Source organism: Lissotriton helveticus, chromosome 10 (genome assembly GCF_964261635.1).
Source record: "Lissotriton helveticus chromosome 10, aLisHel1.1, whole genome shotgun sequence".
NCBI classification, from domain to species: Eukaryota; Metazoa; Chordata; class Amphibia; order Caudata; family Salamandridae; genus Lissotriton; species Lissotriton helveticus.
In genome coordinates this window covers 913,519,216-913,540,657 of record NC_136071.1, presented here as the reverse complement: position 1 = coordinate 913,540,657, position 21,442 = coordinate 913,519,216, and the positions used below count along the sequence as shown (strand labels likewise).

At 45.7% G+C, this 21,442-nt stretch overlaps 1 protein-coding gene across 1 annotated transcript in view; it reads right to left on the bottom strand.

Annotated features, from left to right (window-relative positions):
- The window catches only part of LOC144784136 (ferroportin-like), a 91,377-nt gene that overhangs the window by 62,322 nt on the left and 7,613 nt on the right, over positions 1-21,442 (bottom strand). The window contains exon 2 of the mRNA XM_078662816.1: positions 17,343-17,502. Coding sequence (XP_078518942.1) covers positions 17,343-17,502 — 160 coding nt within the window. The remainder of the gene's footprint in view (positions 1-17,342; positions 17,503-21,442) is intronic.

Here is a 21,442-nt window from a genome sequence, read left to right as displayed (position 1 = left end):
AGCCTTGGTTAAATCTATTCGCCACCGAAGACAAAGCGCAATGTCATCAGTTCTGCGCTTTGGAATTTCCAAGGCGGCACTCGCTCGGAGCCGCTTTTCATCGCGAGTGGAGTTGCGGTCTGTTGCACGCCTTTCCGCCTATACCACTTCTGCCCAGAGTGCTGAAGAAGATCAAGCGCGACCGGGCCCAAGTCATCCTTGTGGCTCCGGACTGGGCACGAAGGTACTGGTATCCAGAGCTACTCAGTATCTCAGTCGATCCCCCGGTTCGTCTGCCTCTTCAGGAGGACCTTCTGTCACAGCAGCAGGGGACGGTCCTCCACCCGAACCTGTCCAGTCTCCACCTCCATGCTTGGAGATTGAGCGGCGACAGTTGAGGCTATTTGACTTGCCTCCTGAAGTCTGTAATGTCATTCTCGCAGCCAGGCGTCCCTCCACAAAGTTGGTATATGCCTGCAGGTGGAACAGATTTGTGGCATGGTGCACAGCAAAGGCTGTGGATCCTCTTGCTGCCCCTCTCTCCAAGGTTCCTCTCTTCCTTCTTTCTCTTGCCCAGCAGGGCTCTGCTCTGGGCACTATCAAGGGCTACCTTTCTGCCCTTTCAGCCTTTCTGAGGCTGCCTGATGAACCTTCTTTGTTCATGTCCCCTATTGTAAATAGATTTCTAAAGGGCATCACACTCCCACACATTCCCTCCTGTTCCGTTTGTGATGCCTCAGTGGGACTTGAACCTTGTTCTTACATTTCTGATGTGCGCTCCCTTTGACCCACTTCACAACTGTCCTCTCCGCCTTCTTACTCTGAAGACTGCTTTCCTGGTTGCCATCACCTCTGCCAGGAGAGTGAGTGAGCTCCAGGCCCTTTCTTGTACTCCTCCTTTCCTTTCTGTCCATCCGGACAAGGTTGTGTTGCGTACTAAGCCATCTTTCCTGCCCAAGGTTGTCACAACCTTCCACATCGGAGAGTCTATCACCTTGCCAACCTTCTTGTTGCCACTGCACCCCTCTAAAGAGGAAGAGCGGCTCCACCGTCTGGACCCAAAACGTGCGCTCTCATTCTATTTGGATCGCACACGCCAGTTCCGGGTGGATGACCAACTCTTTGTTGGTTACGTGGGCGCTAAGAAGGGGAAAGCGGTGCACAAGAGGACCATCTCCCGGTGGATCATCTTGTGTATCCAGGCATGTTACTTCTTGGCTAGAAAGGAGCCCCCTGTTGGATTGCGGGCTCATTCCACCCGAGCCACGGCGACTACAACTGCCCTGGGCCGAGGAGTGCCCTTACAAGACATCTGTCAGGCAGCTACGTGGGCATCGCTGCACACGTTTGCAAGACACTACTGCCTGAACAGCCAAGTCCGGAGGGATGGCTTCTTTGGCCGTTCTGTCCTCCAGGACTTTCTGGTGTGATTATTGGTTCGCAGACCCACCACCGGGGTTGGTATTGCTGGGGTATCTATTCTAAGGTAAGGAATCTATCACTAACGTGTCTCTTTCAGATGCACAAGTTACTACTTGTGTAACGATATATCTGTAAGAGACATTAGTCAGTGATAGATTTCTTACCGCCCACCCATCCTCCCCGTTCTGCGAACCGATATCTAGGGTTAGGGTTTCCCCCCTTTTCAGGGCCCTAGTTTCAATGGCACCAGTGTTGGTTTTTAACATGGCTCAGCGCTTCTGGCGCGGAAAAGCTGTGTCTAAGAACTGACGTCAGCACGCCGAGGCGGCATCTAAGTACTATGACGACGTCACCACGACGCCGACGACGGACGCGGAGCCGCAGACGACGCCTACCGACGCGCAAGGGTACTGCTACGCAAAAAAATTCCGGATCCAGTCTGCCGCCTGGGGATATTCTAAGGTAAAGAATCTTTCACTAACTAATGTCTCTTACAGATATATCGTTACACAAGTAGTAACTTGTGCATTTCTAATCATATGTGTGCTTATGTTAGCAAAAATACTGCATCTGAGAGCACGTCATTAAAATAAATATTTTAACCTTTCCCGTGTCTCTTTTTTACTCCTCTTGTGGACTGGTATGAGAATAACAAACGAAAGAGTGTTCTTGCTTCCCACCATTCACTGAGTATAACCTAAGTCGCATGTTCTGGGTTGCCTAATCATTGGTTCCTCTGGTATAGGACGAAGAGCTAATGTGACACTGATGCTAGCTGATTAGGTTTTCTAGGTACTGAGGTGAGTTTTTGGTCCACCACAATTCACTGAGGTTCTGGGTCTCTGTGCACAGTTCTGTGTAGGAGCAGAATCCTTGCAACATGGTGCACCCAACTTAGTGGTCTTATTTTGAGGCGCTCGAGTAGTGCTTATATCAGTCCACGACCCCCTCACTATTGTTTCCGGTTGACAGGGGTGACAGATAAACCTACCTATAGTTAAAAAGGTATTTTCAAGCTTGACAATTTAAAACGGTTTCTATTGAGTTGCTACCCAGTTGTGCTGTAATCCTTTGTATTGTATTTTTCTCTACTGTGTCATTATGAGTGATCTTGAAATACCCCAGCATAGTAGGATGGCGGTCCGCAACCATTTGCAGACTTAGAACGTCCCCTTAGAGGGCATGGCAGTTGTTTTGTGGTGAGTGCAGAGCGCGGCATACCCGTTTGAGATTTTCTACTCATGGGTTACGTTTCCTGCAGTGAATGCGGATAGCAATACGTTTCATGTTTACAATCCCACTGCCCTGCCGCTGGAGTACAATCATTATAGGACACAGGAGATTCCGATTTCTGCTTGGCAGCACCGAATTTGGTTTAATGGCACCCTTCCACACTCTTTAACAACGGTTCAGTTAGGTCCTTTGTCCATCACAGGCGCTTCTTTGCCTGTTTTGGCTGGTTTTACCCCTCTCCCCTGTGCCGGGAGGGTTCCTGTTGGTGGATTGAGGCCCCTTTATACCTCGGCTGTAGGGGTTATAAGGGCCTTGGTGCAATACATAACCCATAACGTCCAGGGCGGGGCCCCTGGAGCTGCGGCGCATCCAGTTGGGCCGAGTGGGTTGAAGCTTAGTCCAGTTATGGTTAATGTGGTTATGGGCAAGAGTCCCCAGGATAAGGATGATATGCCTTTTTGGCTTGCTGAGAAATTTGGCCAACTGGAGACAGTATTTCCTAATACGACTCCTGCGGAGAAACTCCGGATTCTTACCATTAGTTTGCAGACAGACTTGAATCATACCATTTGTATAGCGCACTACTCACCCGGGAGGGTCTCAAGGCGATTAGGGGAAGGGGTATGCTACTGCTCGAACAGCCAGGTCTTGAGTTGTCTCCTGAAGGCGAGATGGTCCTGGGTCAGCCGAAGGTGGATGGGGAGGGAGTTCCATGTCTTGGCAGCCAGGTAAAAGAAGGATCTTCCTCCGGCGGTGGCTCGTCGGATGCGTGGTACGGCGGCGAGGGCGAGGCTGGTGGACCGTAGCTGGCGGGTGGGCGTGTAGAAGGTCATGCGGTCGTTGAGGTACTTGGGGCCCAGGTCGTGGAGAGACTTGTGTGCGTGGGTGAGGAGCCGGAACGTGATCCTCTTGTTGACGGGGAGCCAGTGCAGGTTCCTCAGGTGGCTGGAGATGTGGCTGCTTCGGGGGACATCCAGGATGAGTCGGGCGGAGGCGTTCTGGATGCGCTGGAGTCTTTTCTGTAGCTCGGCTGTGGTTCCGGCGTAGAGGGCGTTTCCTTAGTGCAGTCAGCTGGTGACGAGTGCCTGGGTGACTGTCTTCCTGGTCTCGGTCGGGATCCAGCGGAAGATCTTGCGAAGCATACGCAGGGTGTTGAAGCACAATGAGGAGACGGCGTTGACTTGTCAGGTCATCGAGAGGGAGGAGTCCAGGATGAAGCCCAGGTTGCGTGCGTGGTCGGTTGGCTTGGGTGCGGTGCCCAGGGCTGGGGGCCACCAGGAGTCGTCCCAGGCGGAGGGCGAGGATCCCAGGATGAGGACTTCTGTCTTGTCCGAGTTCAGTTTCAGGCGGCTGTCCTTCATCCACTCGGCGACGTCTTTCATCCCTTCGTGTAGGCAGGTTCTGGCGGTGTCGGGGTCTCTGGTGAGGGAGAGGATCAGCTGGGTGTCGTCGGCGTAAGAGATGATGTTGAGGTTGTGCTGGCGTGCGATGGCTGCGAGAGGTCTCATGTAGACGTTGAAGAGGGTGGGGCTGAGTGAAGATCCTTGCGGAACGCCGCAGATGACTTCGGTGGCCTCGGAGCGAAACGGGGGGAGGCGGACTCTTTGTGTTCTTCCGGCGAGGAACGAGGTGATCCACTCCAGTGCCTTCTCTTGGATACCGATGTTGCTGAGGCGCTGGACTAGGGTGCGGTGGCAGACAGTGTCGAACGCAGCGGAGAGGTCCAGGAGGATGAGGGCCACTGTTTCCCCCTTGTCGAGCAGGGTTCGGATGTCGTCGGTGGCTGCGATGAGGGCGGTCTTGGTGCTGTGGTTGGCTTGGAAGCCGGACTGCGAGGGGTCGAGGGATCCGTTCGTCTCGAGGAAGGCGGCCAGCTGTCTGTTGACGATCTTCTCGATGACTTTAGCAGGAAAAGGGAGGAGCAAGATGGGGCGGAAGTTTTTGAGGTCGGTAGGGTCCGCTGTTGGTTTCTTCAGGAGGGCGCTGAGCTCTGCGTGCTTCCAGCTCTCCGGGAAGGTGGCGGTGTTGAAGGAGGTGTTGATGATGTTCCGGAGTTGGGGTGCGATGGTGGAGTCGGCCTTGTTGAAGATGTGGTGTGGACAGGGGTCGGTCGGTGATCAAGAGTGGATGGTGTTCATCGTGCGGGCTGTGTCCTCGGTGGTCACCGTGGTCCAGGTGCGGAGGGTGGTGGTGGTGGGGGGCATTGGTTCGACGGTGGGGTGCATGGATGGTGCGCTGAAGCTGTTGTGGATGTCGGTGATCTTGCGGTGGAAGAACGAGGCGAGAGAGTTGCAGAGGTCTTGTGACGGGGTGATGTCGTTGGTGCCGGTGCTGGGGTTGGAGAACTCCTTGACGATGCTGAAGAGTTCCTTGCTGTCGTGGGTGTTGTTGTCCAGTCGTTCCTTCAGTGATTTCTTCTTGGTGGTGCGGATAAGCTGGTGGTGCTTGCGGGTGGCGTGTTTGAGGGCGGTCATGTTGTCGGTGGTCCGGTCGAGGAGCCAGGCTTTCTCGAGGGTGCGGCAGGTCTTCTTGGAGTCCTTGAGTTCGTCGGTGAACCAGGATGCTTTCTTGCTTCTGGGTCTGCTGGGAGGGTTCTTCAGTGGTGCGAGGTCGTCAGCGCAGGCGGTCAGCCACTGTGTGAAGTTCCGGGCTGCTTCGTTGGGGTCCGTTGCACTGGCGGGTGGGTTCTGGCTGAGAGAGGTGGTGAGCTGCTCTGTGGGGATCTTACTGCAGCTTCTGTGGGGAATCTGAAGCGGGTGGTGGTGGGTCGTGGTTCTTCTGAAGCTGAAGTGGACGCAGCTGTGGTCGGTCCAGTGGAGTCCGGTGGAGTGGCTGAAGGTGATGTGCTTGCTGGATGAGAAGACGGGATCTAGCGTGTGGCCGGCGTAGTGGGTGGGGGTGTTGACCAGTTGCTTGAGTCCGAGGTTGGCGAGGTTGTCCAGCAGGGCGGCGGTGTTGCGGTCCTTGTTGTTCTCCAGGTGAAAGTTGAGGTCTCCAAGGAGGATGTAGTCGTCGGAAGGCAGGGCGTGCGGGCTGATGAAGTCTGTGATGTCTTCGCTGAATTGTGTGCGTGGTCCCGGGGGTCTGTAGATGAGGGTTCCTCTGAGGGTCGTCTTTGGGTCGGTGTGAATCTGGAAGTGGAGATGTTCGGCTGCGGCGAAGGTGTCGTCGGCGTCGGTCGTGATGCGGATGGTGTTCTTGTGGACGATGGCGATGCCTCCCCCAGTCTGGTTGACGCGGTCCCTTCTGATGATCTTGTATCCATCCAGGATGGCGATGGCGATGTCGGGGCTGAGGAGGCGTTCATCCATGTTTCAGTGAGGAACGCGACGTCTGGTGATGTTGTGTCGAGCAGGTTCCAGAGTCCTTAGCGTTGTTGGGCCGTTGTGGAGATTAAGCAAGCTATTGCCCAAAGGTGCAGAGTGGGACTCAGGATTAGAATAGGCACCGAGGCGAGAATTATCAGGTCCGAGGAAATTGAGCCCAAGAACCCGCCGAGGCAGGAATTGAACCCTAGTCCTGAGCCAGACTTCTGCATCAGGGTCTGCCGCTCTAACAATTGAGTTACACTTCCCCACAATCCGGTAATCCAATACCAAACGGTACGAGCCTTCAGGTTTAGTCACAGTAAAAAGAGGGTTATTCATCGGAGACACACTAGTTTTAATCACACCTTGATATTCCAATTGTTCAAGGATCTCTGCCAAGGGAGCTTTCACTTCACGTCGCATGGGGTATTGGGGTTGAGGCTGTGGCATAGACCGCTATGGTATCTCATGTCGGGGGGAAAATTTGTCCCAACCACAGTGAGTACGGTACAATGCCGGTGCATTGTGTGCGCGAAACTAGGGAGGATTACCTCCTCTGGGAGGATTACCTCCTATGTGTGGCGCACATACACTCCCAAAGGGCATGTATGTGCTTCACATTGCACTTTGAAAAATGCAAAAAAGTGCATTTTTCATAGAAATTGCAAATTACCACCAACTTGAAGTTGGTGGTAATTTGCGATTCCTTAAGGCCAAATTGCACTTTTTTGGTGCTTCTTACATTGCATTTAAGGAATCGCAAAATTTGCGATTCCTTTAATGCAATTGCAAAATAAGGAATTTCAAATTTTGCAATTCCTTATTTTGCCTTAATACATACCATTTGGCAAAATTGCATTCGCAAACACTGAAATTCTGTGAATTTCAGCGTTTGCGGATGCAATTTTGCTTGATACATATGGCCCTTAGTGCCGGAAGTGACTGATTGTGCCACATGGGGTATGAATTTTGCGGCAGTCTATGCTAAGTGCTTCGGCACTCCGTCCATGGCTGTCCTTCCCTCTGTCATTAAGCGTTTTCAGGATTAGCATGGCCCGGAGGCGGCTGTTGAATTGGGAATAAGACTCGTTGGTGTGTTTGACGTAGTTTCCGATCTCGTCCTTTCTAATATTAAGGGAGATGCAGTAAGCTTCCATCACTTTATGCGATGTCCCCGATGCCGAGAAACCCCGTCAGTTACCAAAGATTATTATGGCAGCTTACAAGACCATTGGCCGAAATAGTTTAGGTGTTAAGCCTTTTGCTAAAACAATGCAAAAGCAAACTCAGGTGGCGAAGTTTGTCAAAGCTGATTGCCCCATTGTTCCAAAACAGAATTGGAATAAGAACAAAAAACAGGGTAAACAGCAACAGAAGCTTCACCAATACCTGCGTCTACGGAGCGCACTTATGAATTGTGCGACCACTCAACTATTAAGTCGCCTGATCATTTTCAGGTTCCTGATCAACGTTCCCCTCGCTCTTTGCAGGAACCATCGGTCTCACGCACAGGTGGAGGAGAAGGCAGCAGAGGACGGGGTGCAAAACAAGAGCAACCCCGCAAGACAGATGGTAAAGGCAAGCAGGAAGACTCTACACGTCAAAGACCCCAGTTTCATAAAAAGAAAGTTTCTACTTTAACAGCGAGATATACCACAGATAGTGAGAACACAACTTCGGAACCTGATGTGGGCGCTGACGCTACTAGACAGCGCAGCGGAAAACACCATAGTGCGGGAAGCATTGCGTCCACTTCTGAAGGTGACAGCAACTGACACCCTTGTTGTTGTTGAGACAGCTGATACTAGAGTGGCTCCCTCTGAAAGACTTTTTGAAATTGTACATTTAATTGAATTTGACATAGAACGTACTATAAAAGGGGTATTTTGGGAGAATCTGACTACTAGCTATGACATGTTGAAGGCGGAGGTCGACTGGCCTCCACCTTTTGTTTTAGCCGCTCCGCAAGGGGAGGAGGTAATCCTCTCTAGTTTCGCGCACACAATGCCGAAGGAGCAGGCACTGCATTTCTCAGAAGATTGGGTTAAGGTGCTTGCACCGGCATTGTACCATACTCACTGTGGTTGGGACAAATATTCCCCCCGACATGAGATACCATAGCGGTCTATGCCACAGCCTCAACCCCAATACCCCATGCGACGTGAAGTGAAAGCTCCCGTGGCAGAGATCCTTGAACAATTGGAATATCAAGGTGTGATTGAAACTAGTGTGTCTCCGATGAATAACCCTCTTTTTACTGTGACTAAGCCTTAAGGCTCGTACCGTTTGGTATTGGATTACCGGCACTTAAACTCTCATTGTCGTACATGCAGGGTACAAAACACTCACAGTTCTGCCCTTGTGGATAGTCTTGTGCGCAAAAGGTTTAAGACCACATTTGACATATCCAATGGCTTTTTTGCCCACAACCTGTCCTCTATTAGTAGTCAATGGACAGCTTTTACGAGTGGTGGCAAACAACGCCAATTCAGAAGATTGGCTATGGGCTAGAAGAACAGTCCTGGATTCTTTGCCGCCCGCATAGTCTCTCTTTTGGAGGGGCTCGACCCAGATGCATGTTCGTATGTGGATGACATTTATCTCACAGACGACGAATTATGGCTGCAGCTGTGTCGCGTGGACCGCATAATTTGCCGTTTTGCGGACTTTGGCTATAAATGTAACTTTGCAAAGTATCACATCGCAGAGTACACAGTGTTGTTCCTAGGCAATGAGCTCAACAATGAAAGTTTCTCACTTCCTGGAGAAATGCGCACAGCTGCGTGCTCCTACAACACTGAAGAAACTACAATCTTTATTGGGCTTTTTGAATTTTGGGCATACTTACATTCCCAAATAAGTCCAGTGTATCAAGCCTCTTTACGCTTTGGTACAACCTACTTTTTCCAAATCATGCAGGCTGCCAGCTCATACAGCCACCTTGCAATCTTTGCAGACTGATCCGCTAGAACCAAAATTCTTACTGACTCGTGATAACCATACTAACCTGGTGATAAGAATCGTACCTGGGGTGGTGGGTTTCACGTACCTGACTTTTAATGAGGGTGACACAGTCCCTATCGCTTACAAGTCACACTTGTACACTTAGGCTGAGCTGCAGTTTTCCACTGTGGAAAAAGTTTTGACAGCCGTGCAGATGGTGATTCTCAAAAAACGTGCACTGTCGCAGGGAAAACACCTTTTGGTTGTTACTCCATATCCTGCCTTGGATGCAGTGACAAAAGTCAGTGTACCAAATTCCAAAGCTTTGCACCCAAGGTGGATACAATGGGCTACGTTCAGATGTCACGTTCATTTTCGATTCCTCTTTGCAGACTCAGAAGTTTTTGCAGTATGAATTTGTTCATCCGGCTCCTCTGACCATGCGCCCTCTGGAGGATTTCCATTGTATCATTTACACTGATGGTTCGGCGCAACCGCCGACAGTTTCAAAGCATGCAAATTCTTCAACCTGCGCAATTTTGGTTGGTACCATTGTGAATGGTGAAGCAAAGTCCCATGTCGTGCATACATAGACATTAGGGGACTGTACCGCCCAATTGGCTGAGTTTCGTGCTCTGATGCTTGCATTGGAGTACGCGGATTCTACTGTGACTACTCTTATCATAAGTGACTCTTACTACTGTGTACAGTCTTACAATGACAATTTGTTCTTTTGGACTCAAAATGACTATTGTGATTCCAAAGGTAGCATAATAAAACACAAGATGATCTGGGTTCGAGTGGCTGAGCTCAACGGATGACTGCTGCTCGTGTTTGTGATTCATACTCTTGGTCACCAGCGTGTTGGAGTTCACGCTGTTGGCAATAGTCTCGATGATGAAACGGCGAAGGCAGCAGTAGCGACATATGTGGTTGCAGCAGTTACACATTCCAAAAGTAAGATTGATGATGACATCTTGGCTGCTATTGCCGCAACAGAGAAGGGAAGTAATTACCCTAGAGGTTTCCCTTCCAAGTACTCTTATCATTTAAGTCCTGATAAAGTTCCTTATGTGAGAATTAACAACGTTGGTGACAGGTTGATTCCCAATGCGGACCACAGGTCCACACTGATTACAGCCACTCATGGGGGTATGGCATCCGCCCATGCTGGCATCTCTGTGACTGTATCACTTTTACAAGAGCGTTACTGGTGGTGCGGATTGAATAAGTAAACGCGTGATTATGTCCTTCATTGTGACATTTGCCAGCAGATTAAGCCTTCTACTGCTGCACGCCCACCCCAGACACAGTTGTATTTATCTAATAAACCACTTGGCTGTGTTTACTTAGATAACTGCGGTCCTTTCTCCTCTGATACTGCATATAAGTACATCTTAGTTGCAGTTGATTCTTGCACGTGCTTTGTGTGGGTGTGGCCCCAAAGGAGTGCTGATTCTTGAACTGTCATAAGGGGTTTGCATGTCTTTAAGGGAATTTTTGCATGTGGTACCTTCCACTCGGACCAGGGTCCAGCGTTTGCCTCTAGGGCATACAAGGAGGCCTTGCATTCATTGGGGGTCCAAGTCAAATTTTCGTCTCCATACCGGCCTAAGGGCAATAGTGTTTTGGAGCGGATTAACCGTGATTTAAAGCAATCTTTGACAGCTAGGGTTTTAGGTACAGGCCGGAACTGGCTAGGCCAACTCCATAGCGTTCAGCGTGCACTTAATAATCTCCCTAGAAGGTCTCTGGGTGGGCAGACCCCATACGAGATGCTCTTTGGTATCAATATGTTTGTTTCGGACATTTAGGGTCTAGACCTGGCGGCGTCTGCCGCTCCCTTTGACATAGATGAACATTGTGCTGTTTTCCAAAATCTTCAAAAGACCCGTGACAGTCTTGCAAAGGAACACTTGCCCTCCACATCTGATGCTGCGTCGCAGATTCCGGTAGTTGGCTGGCTACCCCGAGTTGGTGAATTAGTCCGAGAGAAGGTGGCGAACAAGAAGGAGTTTGGCCCTTCATATCGTGCTCCAGTTCCTGTGCTTGGCGAGCAGGGTACAAGAACAGTCGTTTTACCTCCAATTCCTGGTCGAAAGGAAAACAGGTATATCTCCATTGACAATGTTAAACTACACAGAGTGTCCGATTCTTCTTAGGATGACACCTGTTGTCTCTTGTCCAGCGATGCTGCGAAACTCTGTTTTGGATCCGGTACCTACCCCCAGGCCTGATGTTGCCATTGAGATGAACACAGTTACGAATCCTTTATTGAATCCACCGGCTGATGCTCCTCTTGATGATACTGAGTACCCTTATCCCACAGACTTATCTATGCCCAAATTAGAGACCTGTGTGGCTAATCAATCACGTTTTTCATTTGACTCTGACTTTACCACATCAAAGTCCCCCTCAAAAGTTTCGAATTTTGCTGTTTGGTTTGAAAAACATTTTTAATTCCCCCTTGGACTTACATTTGGCTGGTGCTTTTTTCAAGTTTTTTGTTTATGTCCATTGGATTTGTGGTGTATTTTTCCGTCTTGTGAATGAACACTATGTTAAAGAAAGAATCACAATAAGACTAATTTATGGAACTTTGGCACCCCACTCCTCATCACACAGAATGAAGAGGGACCAGACTTTTGTGAATATCACTGCATGGCCTGTCTTAGATGGGATTGTATGGGATGCTGTAAAATTTCAAATACACGGACCCACAGAGGTTATTAATGGCCCTAATGTACTTAGTGTTTCAATTGGGAATGTGTTTAAACAAAATATTTTCTTTTCTATTTCATAGTTTGTTTAGCTTATCACATCAGGTTTATGTACATTGGGTTTAGTGTGGTCTTTTCAACGGGTGTCACATTCATGATTTTTTACAATTAGATGAAGTGTTTTATGTATTGGATATGTTTCTGTTATCAACAATGTATATAGCAAATGTCATAATGGTTGTATAGACTACAATGAGAAGTGATGGAATCTTCTAGGAGCAATGTAAAATACCTCCAGGGCATGTGTTTTTTTGAATTAACAAAGTATTGTTACATTAAGATGATGAAATAAATTTCCTTAGCGAGATGGAAACAAAGCTTTAGGACAAGAATTGTAACATCTCTCCACTATCTTTTTGTGTTTTTGTCCATGTAGATTCCCCAATATTCACCTGTGACATATCGACACGCATTTGTCAAATAATTATTTGTAGTACAGGCCCTGAAGAAGATGGATATTAATTACTAGATCCATCAAAATGTACGTTGGCCAAGAGTGTTTGAAACCCCAGACTTCAGCACAATACAAGAGGAAGGCAATTACCACCTCTTGATCTGTTCATCTGTGCATGTAGTGGGTTATGGGGGTTTGTTTGATTAATGAGGAGAGTGTGTGGTATGACTGTGAAATATTTTTGAATGGGTTATGGTGAAGGGGATTGTATTTGTTGCATGTGACTGACTCATTGTAAGCATTAACAAACAGATGTTGTAAAGAATAATGCTTAATAGGATGAGATGATGAGATGTCATATTTTGATTACACCAACTGAGAATTGTACAACTATGCACTAATGCATTTGAAAATATTTATATAAATAATGTAATGTTGAAAGAGATAAAAATATATTTTTGCAACTAATATATATAAATAAATTTAAAAAAAGGAAAAATATTTAAAATGTGTTGAGAGAATTCTTGATTGCTGCCCTTAACTCTTCCAGTACTAGTGATAGTATATTAGTAAAGAGATAAAGGTCGGGTGGGAGTTTGTCCTTTGTGACTATTTCCAACTTTGGCACCCCACTGCTCATCACACAGAATGAAGAGGGACCAGACATTTGTGAATATCACTGCTTGGCCTGTCTTAGATGGGATTGTATGGGATGCTGTAGAATTTCAAATACACGCACACACAGAGGTTATTAATGTCCCTAATGTACTTCGTGTTTCAATGGGGGATGTGGTTAAACAAATATACGCTCTGATGATTGGGATGTCCAAGTCGTAGAGGCTCTGTTTTCTGATACGAAATATTATGCTGCCTTTGATGCTGAAGATTTGTACTTAGGTTCCGCAAATTATGCTTATTTGTTTTGTTGCCAACATTATGGCAATCACTTTCTGCACAAAGCAAACACATTTAGAAATGTGGTTAACTACGCACAATGGGAACATTGTCCCGCTCCTGTTGAAGGCAGCTCGAAGACTCTTTTGAAAACGTTTGCTTACTTTACTGATTTTAATCAATCCAATCCTGATACATTTTATTTTAAGATGACTGAGAAGTCCTCTTCCAAAGTTAGACTTACCCACACAAAATTATTGTATTCAAAGTCCTTTATCGACCAATTATCTGTAGGGTACTATGAGTTGTGGAAAGTTACTATTGATCTTAAATCTGTTTGGGGTTCTAAAAATTGGCAAGTGCCAGGCACTGAGGCTTTGCATCGTGCATGTCTCATCCGAAGCCATATGTTGTTTCTGAGTTAAACCATTTCACAAACCCCCTGCTTTGGATTGGCCTACCTATTCTGTAGGCAAGCTATGTCAGAACTGGCTCAAACACTTAGCGTCAGTTAAACTCCATTTGTCTAAATTGACTGACGACGTTGATTTGAATGACTTTGTGAAAGGTCCTGTACCTGGCACATCCAAAAGATGGATATATGCTGCTTACAATGAAGTTTGGAAACTGTCCCAAAGCGAAGCTGCTTCTAGGTTAAGGGCTATTGATCAAGTTAATTTAGAAAAAGTGCTTGCAGTTGTAGATAACAGCATTAACAAACTTTCTTCCTGTATTTACACATTAGATAATATTGCTTCTTCTGTCGCTGATATTGTGCAAGATGATGTCTCAGTTCTGTACCATGGTCAAAATCAATTTTGTTCTATTATGCAGTTTGCATGGACTTTGCAAATGTTGAAGGCTGGGAAAGTGCCTTGGGACTACATGAACACTTCTTTGTTATTTCTTCCTTTTAATTTGACTGTTAAACAACAATTCATGTCAATGAAAGATGCTACATTTTCACTTTTGCATATTGAAAAGTTGGAACCGTTACCATTTTCTGTTGCCGTAACAAATTCTGCTGTTTGGCTTATTCATGGCTTAATTAGGTTACCTTTTCCATTGTTTAAATTTGAAGCTTGCATGAAGCATTATGCCATAGGCAGATATGAACCATTAGGTAGCGCATATCTCCATGAAGTTTGGTCTCTGCCGTTCACCTATAGGTGCCTGAGGGAGGGTAAAGAGGTTCATTTAAAAGGTGAAGATTGCACTTCCACACCCGATCACTCATTGGTCTGTAGAAATATACAATTGCACGGTTCGTGTTATTCCGAAGCTCCGAATTTGGCCTATATATTAAAAGGTACACCCGCCCGACTATTAAACCGACTTTCACGTTGTTAGCAAACGATAGTTATTTACTTTTAAATAATGAAGATTGCTGTGGTATGCTGGCAGGGATTCCATACACAGTGACTGTGTCCCGACGTGTTGTCTGTTGTAAGAATGTCCCGTTTCCTCCTCCGCATGGGAAGCTCAATGTATCCATCTGGCCTTCTATTCCGACCTTAAAAGCAGAGTTGAATAAGGGCTCTTTTGTCTCAAAAAGAAGTCGCCCTTATATCTGCGCGTGAAACATTCGTCCTTCACGTGGCTAACACTCGTACCGAGGTACATGCCTTATTAAATACTGATCCCCCCCTGCATTTCGGAGCATTGATTTCATACTATATTCAATGCCTCTTCGACCACAGGCTTGGCATACTTTTTTCAAATAGTAAGTTCTGGACTTGTGACTTCATTCCAAACTATATTTGGTGTGATATCGGCATTTTTTCATTCTATTTTTTCCAGCCTCTTCGGTGGTTTACCTTAAATTCTCGCCTTGGCTGCCAGTGTTCTGTTATTCATTTGCCTGCTCAAAAATGGTTGCACATTCTGGGCCCCACAACAACCTGCCCCGGCTGCTCCAACTTCGCAATCGGATGCTTGAAATCAATGAATCGCTGCCTCTGGCTGCTTTGAGTGTGACGTATGGTTTATCCTTCCCGTTTTCGTACTTTACGTACGTGCAGCCAGTTTTCCACTGCCTGGATTGAGATTTTGAATTGGCTCTGGATTTGTGTCTCTGCAACACAGTGTTTCCTAATCCGGATTATGATCTACTTATGAGTATCTTAGTTGCTCATGAACTAGACTGTTCTGGTGTCGGGATTATGGCCTGCGCAGCGGCTCATGGAGTCCTAGGCAATTGGAATATATGGACTGCAGCCCTTGACTTTCTGGCCCGCAGTTATCTCGAAGAACATCTGAGTTGTCCTCTGATGATGCTAGAGGCTCCGGCTGTTGAGAAACATGTGTGTTCTTTTCCATTACTGAATTAGATGGCTGAAATGTTCACTGACGAAAACAACAACTTCCTATTGGAGGCGGTTGCAACGTACTGTGCCTATACGCTGTTGGCTTGAAGTGACAATTTTTTTCCTACTTCATAGACACATACTGGACTCATGAATTTTTCATTCATTTTCTCTATGATTTACATGTATTTTGATATTTTGCCCCCCTGTTGAGTTTCATAGGTTTTATGGTTACTAATTCGGATTTTACTCCCATTTATTCAGCTTGGCAAATTTTTAACTTGGTTCTGTCTCATTTGAACTTGAACTCTGCGTTCTAAAAATTGCCCCCCCCCCTTATTGTGCGTTCTCTGATCAAGGGAGGGTGTAGTGAGGGCTGGGCCTTGTTTGCGCACATTGCTATGTTAGCATAGGCTTATTAGAAGTTTAAACGCCATTTTACCTTTTGCTGCTTTTTGCACACAACACTGCATATAGCTGTTTTTGTAAGTTAGGCTGCGTGAATATCTTCACATGAGAAAGGCTTGTTTTCGGCATCCCTACACTTACATCGCAACCCTAGTCTGTACAGTGAGTGCTAAAGCCTCCAAGGTTATCATGACAAGGTAGCTGTTGTTCCGACTGATTGGCTCACGTTTTAGACATAACATACATGCAGCTGCAAGCCAACGGAGATTCTGGCACCTTTAATATTGCACCGTAGGCATGATTTCACACACTTGGAAGAATCCCGTTTCCAGAGAGACAGAGAGCATTTGCAGATCCTGATGTGATTCACTTTTGCTGATCTTAGCGGTATGGGGTCCCCCACACAAGCTTAAGAGACCTTCTATATTTTATATAATTAGTTTCTAGCTAGGGAGCACTATAAGACCTGTTTTCACCATCATTGTAATACGATTTCTCCTTTTTTGTTTTATGGGATTGTAACAATGCTGATCATATTATTTCTAATCATATGTCTGCTTATGTTAGCAAAAATACTGCATCTGAGAGTACGTCGTTAAAATAAATATTTTAACCTTTCCTGTGTCTCTTTTTTACTCCTCTTGTGGACTGGTATGAGAATAACAAATAAAAGAGTGTTTTTGCTTCCCACCATTCCTGAGTATAACCTAAGTCCCATGTTCTGGATTGTCTAATCATTGGTTCCTTTGGTATAGGACGAAGAGCTAATGTGACACTGATGCTAGCTGGTTAGGGTTTCTAGGTACTGAGGTGAGGTTTTTGGTCCACCACAATTGACTGAGGTCCTGGGTCTCTGTGCACAGTTCTGTGTAGGAGCAGAATCCTTGCAACACTGCCTGAGCTTGAACTTTCAGGGGCACACCCATGATATTAAAGTATATTAGATTACTATTAATTGATGTTGTTTTTCTCTGACAGCAGCACAGATGGGAGTAGGTCATTAACCTACATGGATTAGATCTGGCTTGACAGTGCATATGTCACCTGCCCAGTTAACCTGGACCAATATTATTCCACATTTCTTTGATTCCACATACATGCATATCCATTCTCATTCTCTATTTAATTGTAGTGCTTCACATTACCATACAACATTCCGCTAAGACCAGGCCCATTCGTTTTGCCAATGCTTGTTTCTTGAAGTTTCTGAGCTAAGTATTTTAAGACGATGACAAAGTTTCTAAATACAATTCCACACAATTTTGAATTGTTTAGCATCACATCTTCACACATCCCTAAAAAACATAGCATCACAAATTTGCATTGTACATTTGGAGTAAGATGATTATAGGAGACTGATAAAGAAAATCAAATCTAATTTTCACAACTGGCAGCTTATAGGTGGGCAAATATGTTACACGTCAACAAGTAAGTTCACACCTCCAGCTCTGGAAATAAGTCTTTTGCATTCAATGAGTAACACACAATTGATAATTACATGTGTTATGTTTCCATAAAGGGGTTCTTGATCTTTTTAGGTAATAATACATCATCTCACAAAGAAAATAAATGAGTAGAAATTAACTGAATATCAGTTAGTTCAATTAACTTTTTTCTGCTGTAGCTCATAGATACAGTCCATTGCAACGGTGTGCCACAATACAATCAAAGATACCTGTATTTCTTGGTTTCCTGTCAATCCAGTCACCAATTAATGGCCCAAACACCAACACGGATCCAGCTACCACGAGACCAAACACAGCGGTCAAAAGTAGGTTGTGTCCATATAACTCAATCAGGAATACAGATATGGCAAAATGCCACATTCGATCTCCCTGCAAAGCAGAACAACAAAATGACTTCATTCCTACATAAAATAATCATAGTGCATGGTTTATGATACATCTAATGAGTATACTAACAATGTACATGGTACGTTAAAGTAATGCGAGCTAATAAATGAGTATATTTCTTTTTATGGTTTATGTTAATACACTTATTAACAACAAAAGGAATTTTAGAAGGGTTTTTCTCTGTGGTGATTTAAATCAATATATTGTCTTACTAGACTAGGTTAGGTTTGTGCACCAAGCCTACAAAAAGACCACACACTTCACATTGTTAGCATCAGATTGTTTACATTAGTATACCATGCCACAGTTTACTGTCATTCTCCACCGACCTGATATTTAGCATCTCAAAACAACACCAATATTTGCAACGATTACAGTCTGTGTGGTGAAAATCCCGGTTTATTTGCAGCATGTCAGCGCCTCATCCTATAGAATAGTATGTATAGTATATGTATGCACTGAACGTCAATTGGTCACTCATAAATACCTTTGCAAAATGAAGGGTCAGTAGTTGTTGTACAGACACATGCTTAATAGTCCACTGAGGCCCATATGTACGAAAGGATTTTGCATTTATTAACAATCGAATCACTATTTTGGTTCGTTAAGAACTAACACTGACTTTCGGTATGTATGAAAAATAATTTGAAACATCAGAAAGGCCATTAATTGTCGCACAGACTGAAGTAACCCATCTCATTTAAACACATTTTATATAACTTTAAACAAGGAATAAATAGAGCCCACATCACAAGAGCAGTGATAGCTTGTCAAATTAATCTCCTGCCCTTTTGGCTGCCTCCACCTTGCAATAATCCTAAACAAGTACAGAAAGTTCTTACATGAAATATGGATACTATCAATCAGTAACAAATAGCAAGGTCGAACGATGAACACCAAGAAGTCTATGGAGAAGTCTATTCTCCTTTAAAGCGGAGCCAACTGGTATTAAAATGATGACACTCCAGGTTAAGGATGAGGAAGCGAGCAGCGTAATTCTGGGAGGGCAATAGTTATGGTAATAGAAATTCAACATAAAGTTTGTAGTAATGTCATGCGCCTCTCAAAAACAGATGAAGTGGAACAACACGTTGTTGACAACATAGGTGACTTTAGTGGCTTATTTTTGGTAAAAGCATTGTTGATAAATTACATTTATAAATGTAATGCTTACATTTTTTTAAATGATTTAATATATGTTTAATTTGAAGTGCTGATGTGCTGCACATTTTTATATTATTAGTAGGAGCTTAAATATACATTAAAAATGATTTAAATATTTTTTAATAAATACATTTTATTAATTTCCCTACACTTTATCATAGGAAGGTCACCACCCCGGTAGTGGAGATCTCCACCAGGAGGTGAACAGTTTCTAGTAGAAGCTTTACCGCCCATAAAATAATTCAAAGAAGGGGCCATCCCTCAGCCCGACGCTGTTCAACATCTACATGGTCCCCCTCGCACAAGTGGCCCGCCAGCACGACCTCAACATCATCTCCTACGCCGACGACACCCAGCTCATCCTCTCCCTCACCAAGGACCCACACACTGCCTAAACCAACCTCCACGAGGGAATGAAGGCAGTCGCCGACTGGATGAGGAAAAGCCGTCTCAAGCTGAACTCGGACAAGACGAGTTACTCATCCTCGGACCCACTCCCTCAGCCTGAGACTACTCCTGGTGGCCGACCACACTGGGAACAGCACCGACACACACCGACCATGCACGTAACCTAGGATTCATCCTCGACTCCTCCCTCTCCATGGCCAAGCAGGTAAACGCCGTCTCCTCCTCCTGCTACAACATCCTCCGCATGCTCCGCAGGATCTACAAGTGGATCCCGACCGAAACAAGAAGAACGGTGACACAGGCCCTCGTCAGCAGCAGACTGGACTATGGCAATGCACTCTACGCAGGAATCCCAGCCAAACACCTACAACGACTACAACCACTACAATGCATCCAAAACGCCTCTGCCCGACTAATCGTCAACGTCCCCTGCCGCAGCCACATCACCCCCCACCTGAGAGACCTACACTGGCTCCCCGTCGACAAGAGGATCACCTTCAAGCTCCTCACCCACGCACACAAAGCACTCCACAACGCCGGACCAGCCTACCTTAACAGCAGACTCAGCTTCTACAATCCCATGTGCCAGCTCCGCTCTGCCAGCCTCGCCCTCGCCACTGTCCCTCGCATCCAACGAACAACCTCCAGTGGCAGATCCTTTTCCTACCTCGCCGCCAAGACCTGGAACACCCTCCCTACCCACATACGGCAGACCCAAGACCTACTCGCCTTCAGAAGACTCCTCAAGACCTGGCTCTTCAAGCAGTAGCAGCACCCCCTCCCCTCAGCGCCTTGAGACCCTCACGGGTAAGTAGCGCGCTCTACAAGTACTCTGATTTATTGATTGATTGATTGATTGATTGATCCTCTCATTAGACGGCAGGGAGATATGTTAGTCTTCACCTAGGTGTAAATCTCCACCCCAAACTGGAGAAAAAAAAAAGTGGAGAGTTACATGTAGGGCTAGGAACAGATCTACAAGTGTAAATGTACCTTTGTAAATCAGTCCATCAATTCGTTTCCTATTCTAATGATACTATTTTGCCGTTCCTTAGGATTATTACGCTGTCTTCAGTTTTCATATGGTTGATTTTTACTATGCTAGGTAGGGGAACAGAATGTCCTCCAGTAGCAAAGAGTAACTAGAAATCAAAGAATGTGGTTAAATTATTAACATATCCAATTGGGCGACTTCATCTCCATTGCAAAGGTCTTAGTTCATTGAATAGAGAGTTACTTCACTCAATATAATGAGGCTGGACTCTTACATTCCATTGGAATCCAAGAATCTTCCTTTAACCAAAAACCTGTTCTGGTCAAGTCAAGTAATCTTTATTCGGTTTCACATAGATAAAACAATAAAAGTTGCACATAATACATTAAAACATGAATTCATTAAATAACACACTTTATAAAATATGAAGTGAACCCATTGCACAACCTCCCATTGTAATCTATAACAGTAAAATGCATAGTACCATAAAAGCATCTCCCTTAGGTTGGGTTTTCCCTTCGAGGATGAGCTGGTCCTCCTTGACCTCTAAGACCTAGGTGATTCATCAACCAAATGGCTACATATCCAAGCAAACCCTGGTTTTCACAGTGGGTTTTAGGTAGCCCACAATAAAAAATATACAATCCTCCTTCAACAGGTGAAGATTCAGGAAGGCAGTATGAGCCTGGGTAAAATTCATCCTCTTTTAAATAGAAACTAAAAAATACCTTTGAGGGATCACAAAAAAATAACAAAAAAGCATAAAATGTAGCAAATCCTGTGAAGACTGTCCGTCAAAGCCACAGGGTGCTAGCACTTGACCTCTACTGCACCCTATGGGCATGGCTAGCAGGAAGTGAAAAAGATCAATGCGAAACCTCGTCAATAAAAACCGCTCATGTGTGGATAGAGACCCCAGGTGGTGCAGCGTTAAGCATTTTACCCATGCCCCTTTCCTCTCATCCCTCTCTTCTCTCCTCTCCCAACCCCGGATCCTTCTCTCACACTGTAGGCCATTTTCTTTCACCCCTTTTTACAACATCTGACTTCCCCCAATTCAAATTCTCACTTCACCTTTAATCACCTCTTGCCATTCTGTCTTTCCCTGCCCTCATCTCTAACAGTCTTTCACATTTATCTCATGGCCTCTCTGGCCCCGTCTCCTCCCGTGCACCTCAGCACTTCTCATTCACCTCAAGTCTCTCCATTCAAATTTGTGTCTATTTGTATCTTACACCTCTCCAGTCCCCCCATTCATCTTTCACATCTCCCCTTTGTCTTTCACACCTTCTTGAATGAACGTCCCTCTCACCTGTTACCTTAGGACCAGTGCCTAATTTGAGAAGGTGGTTTCCT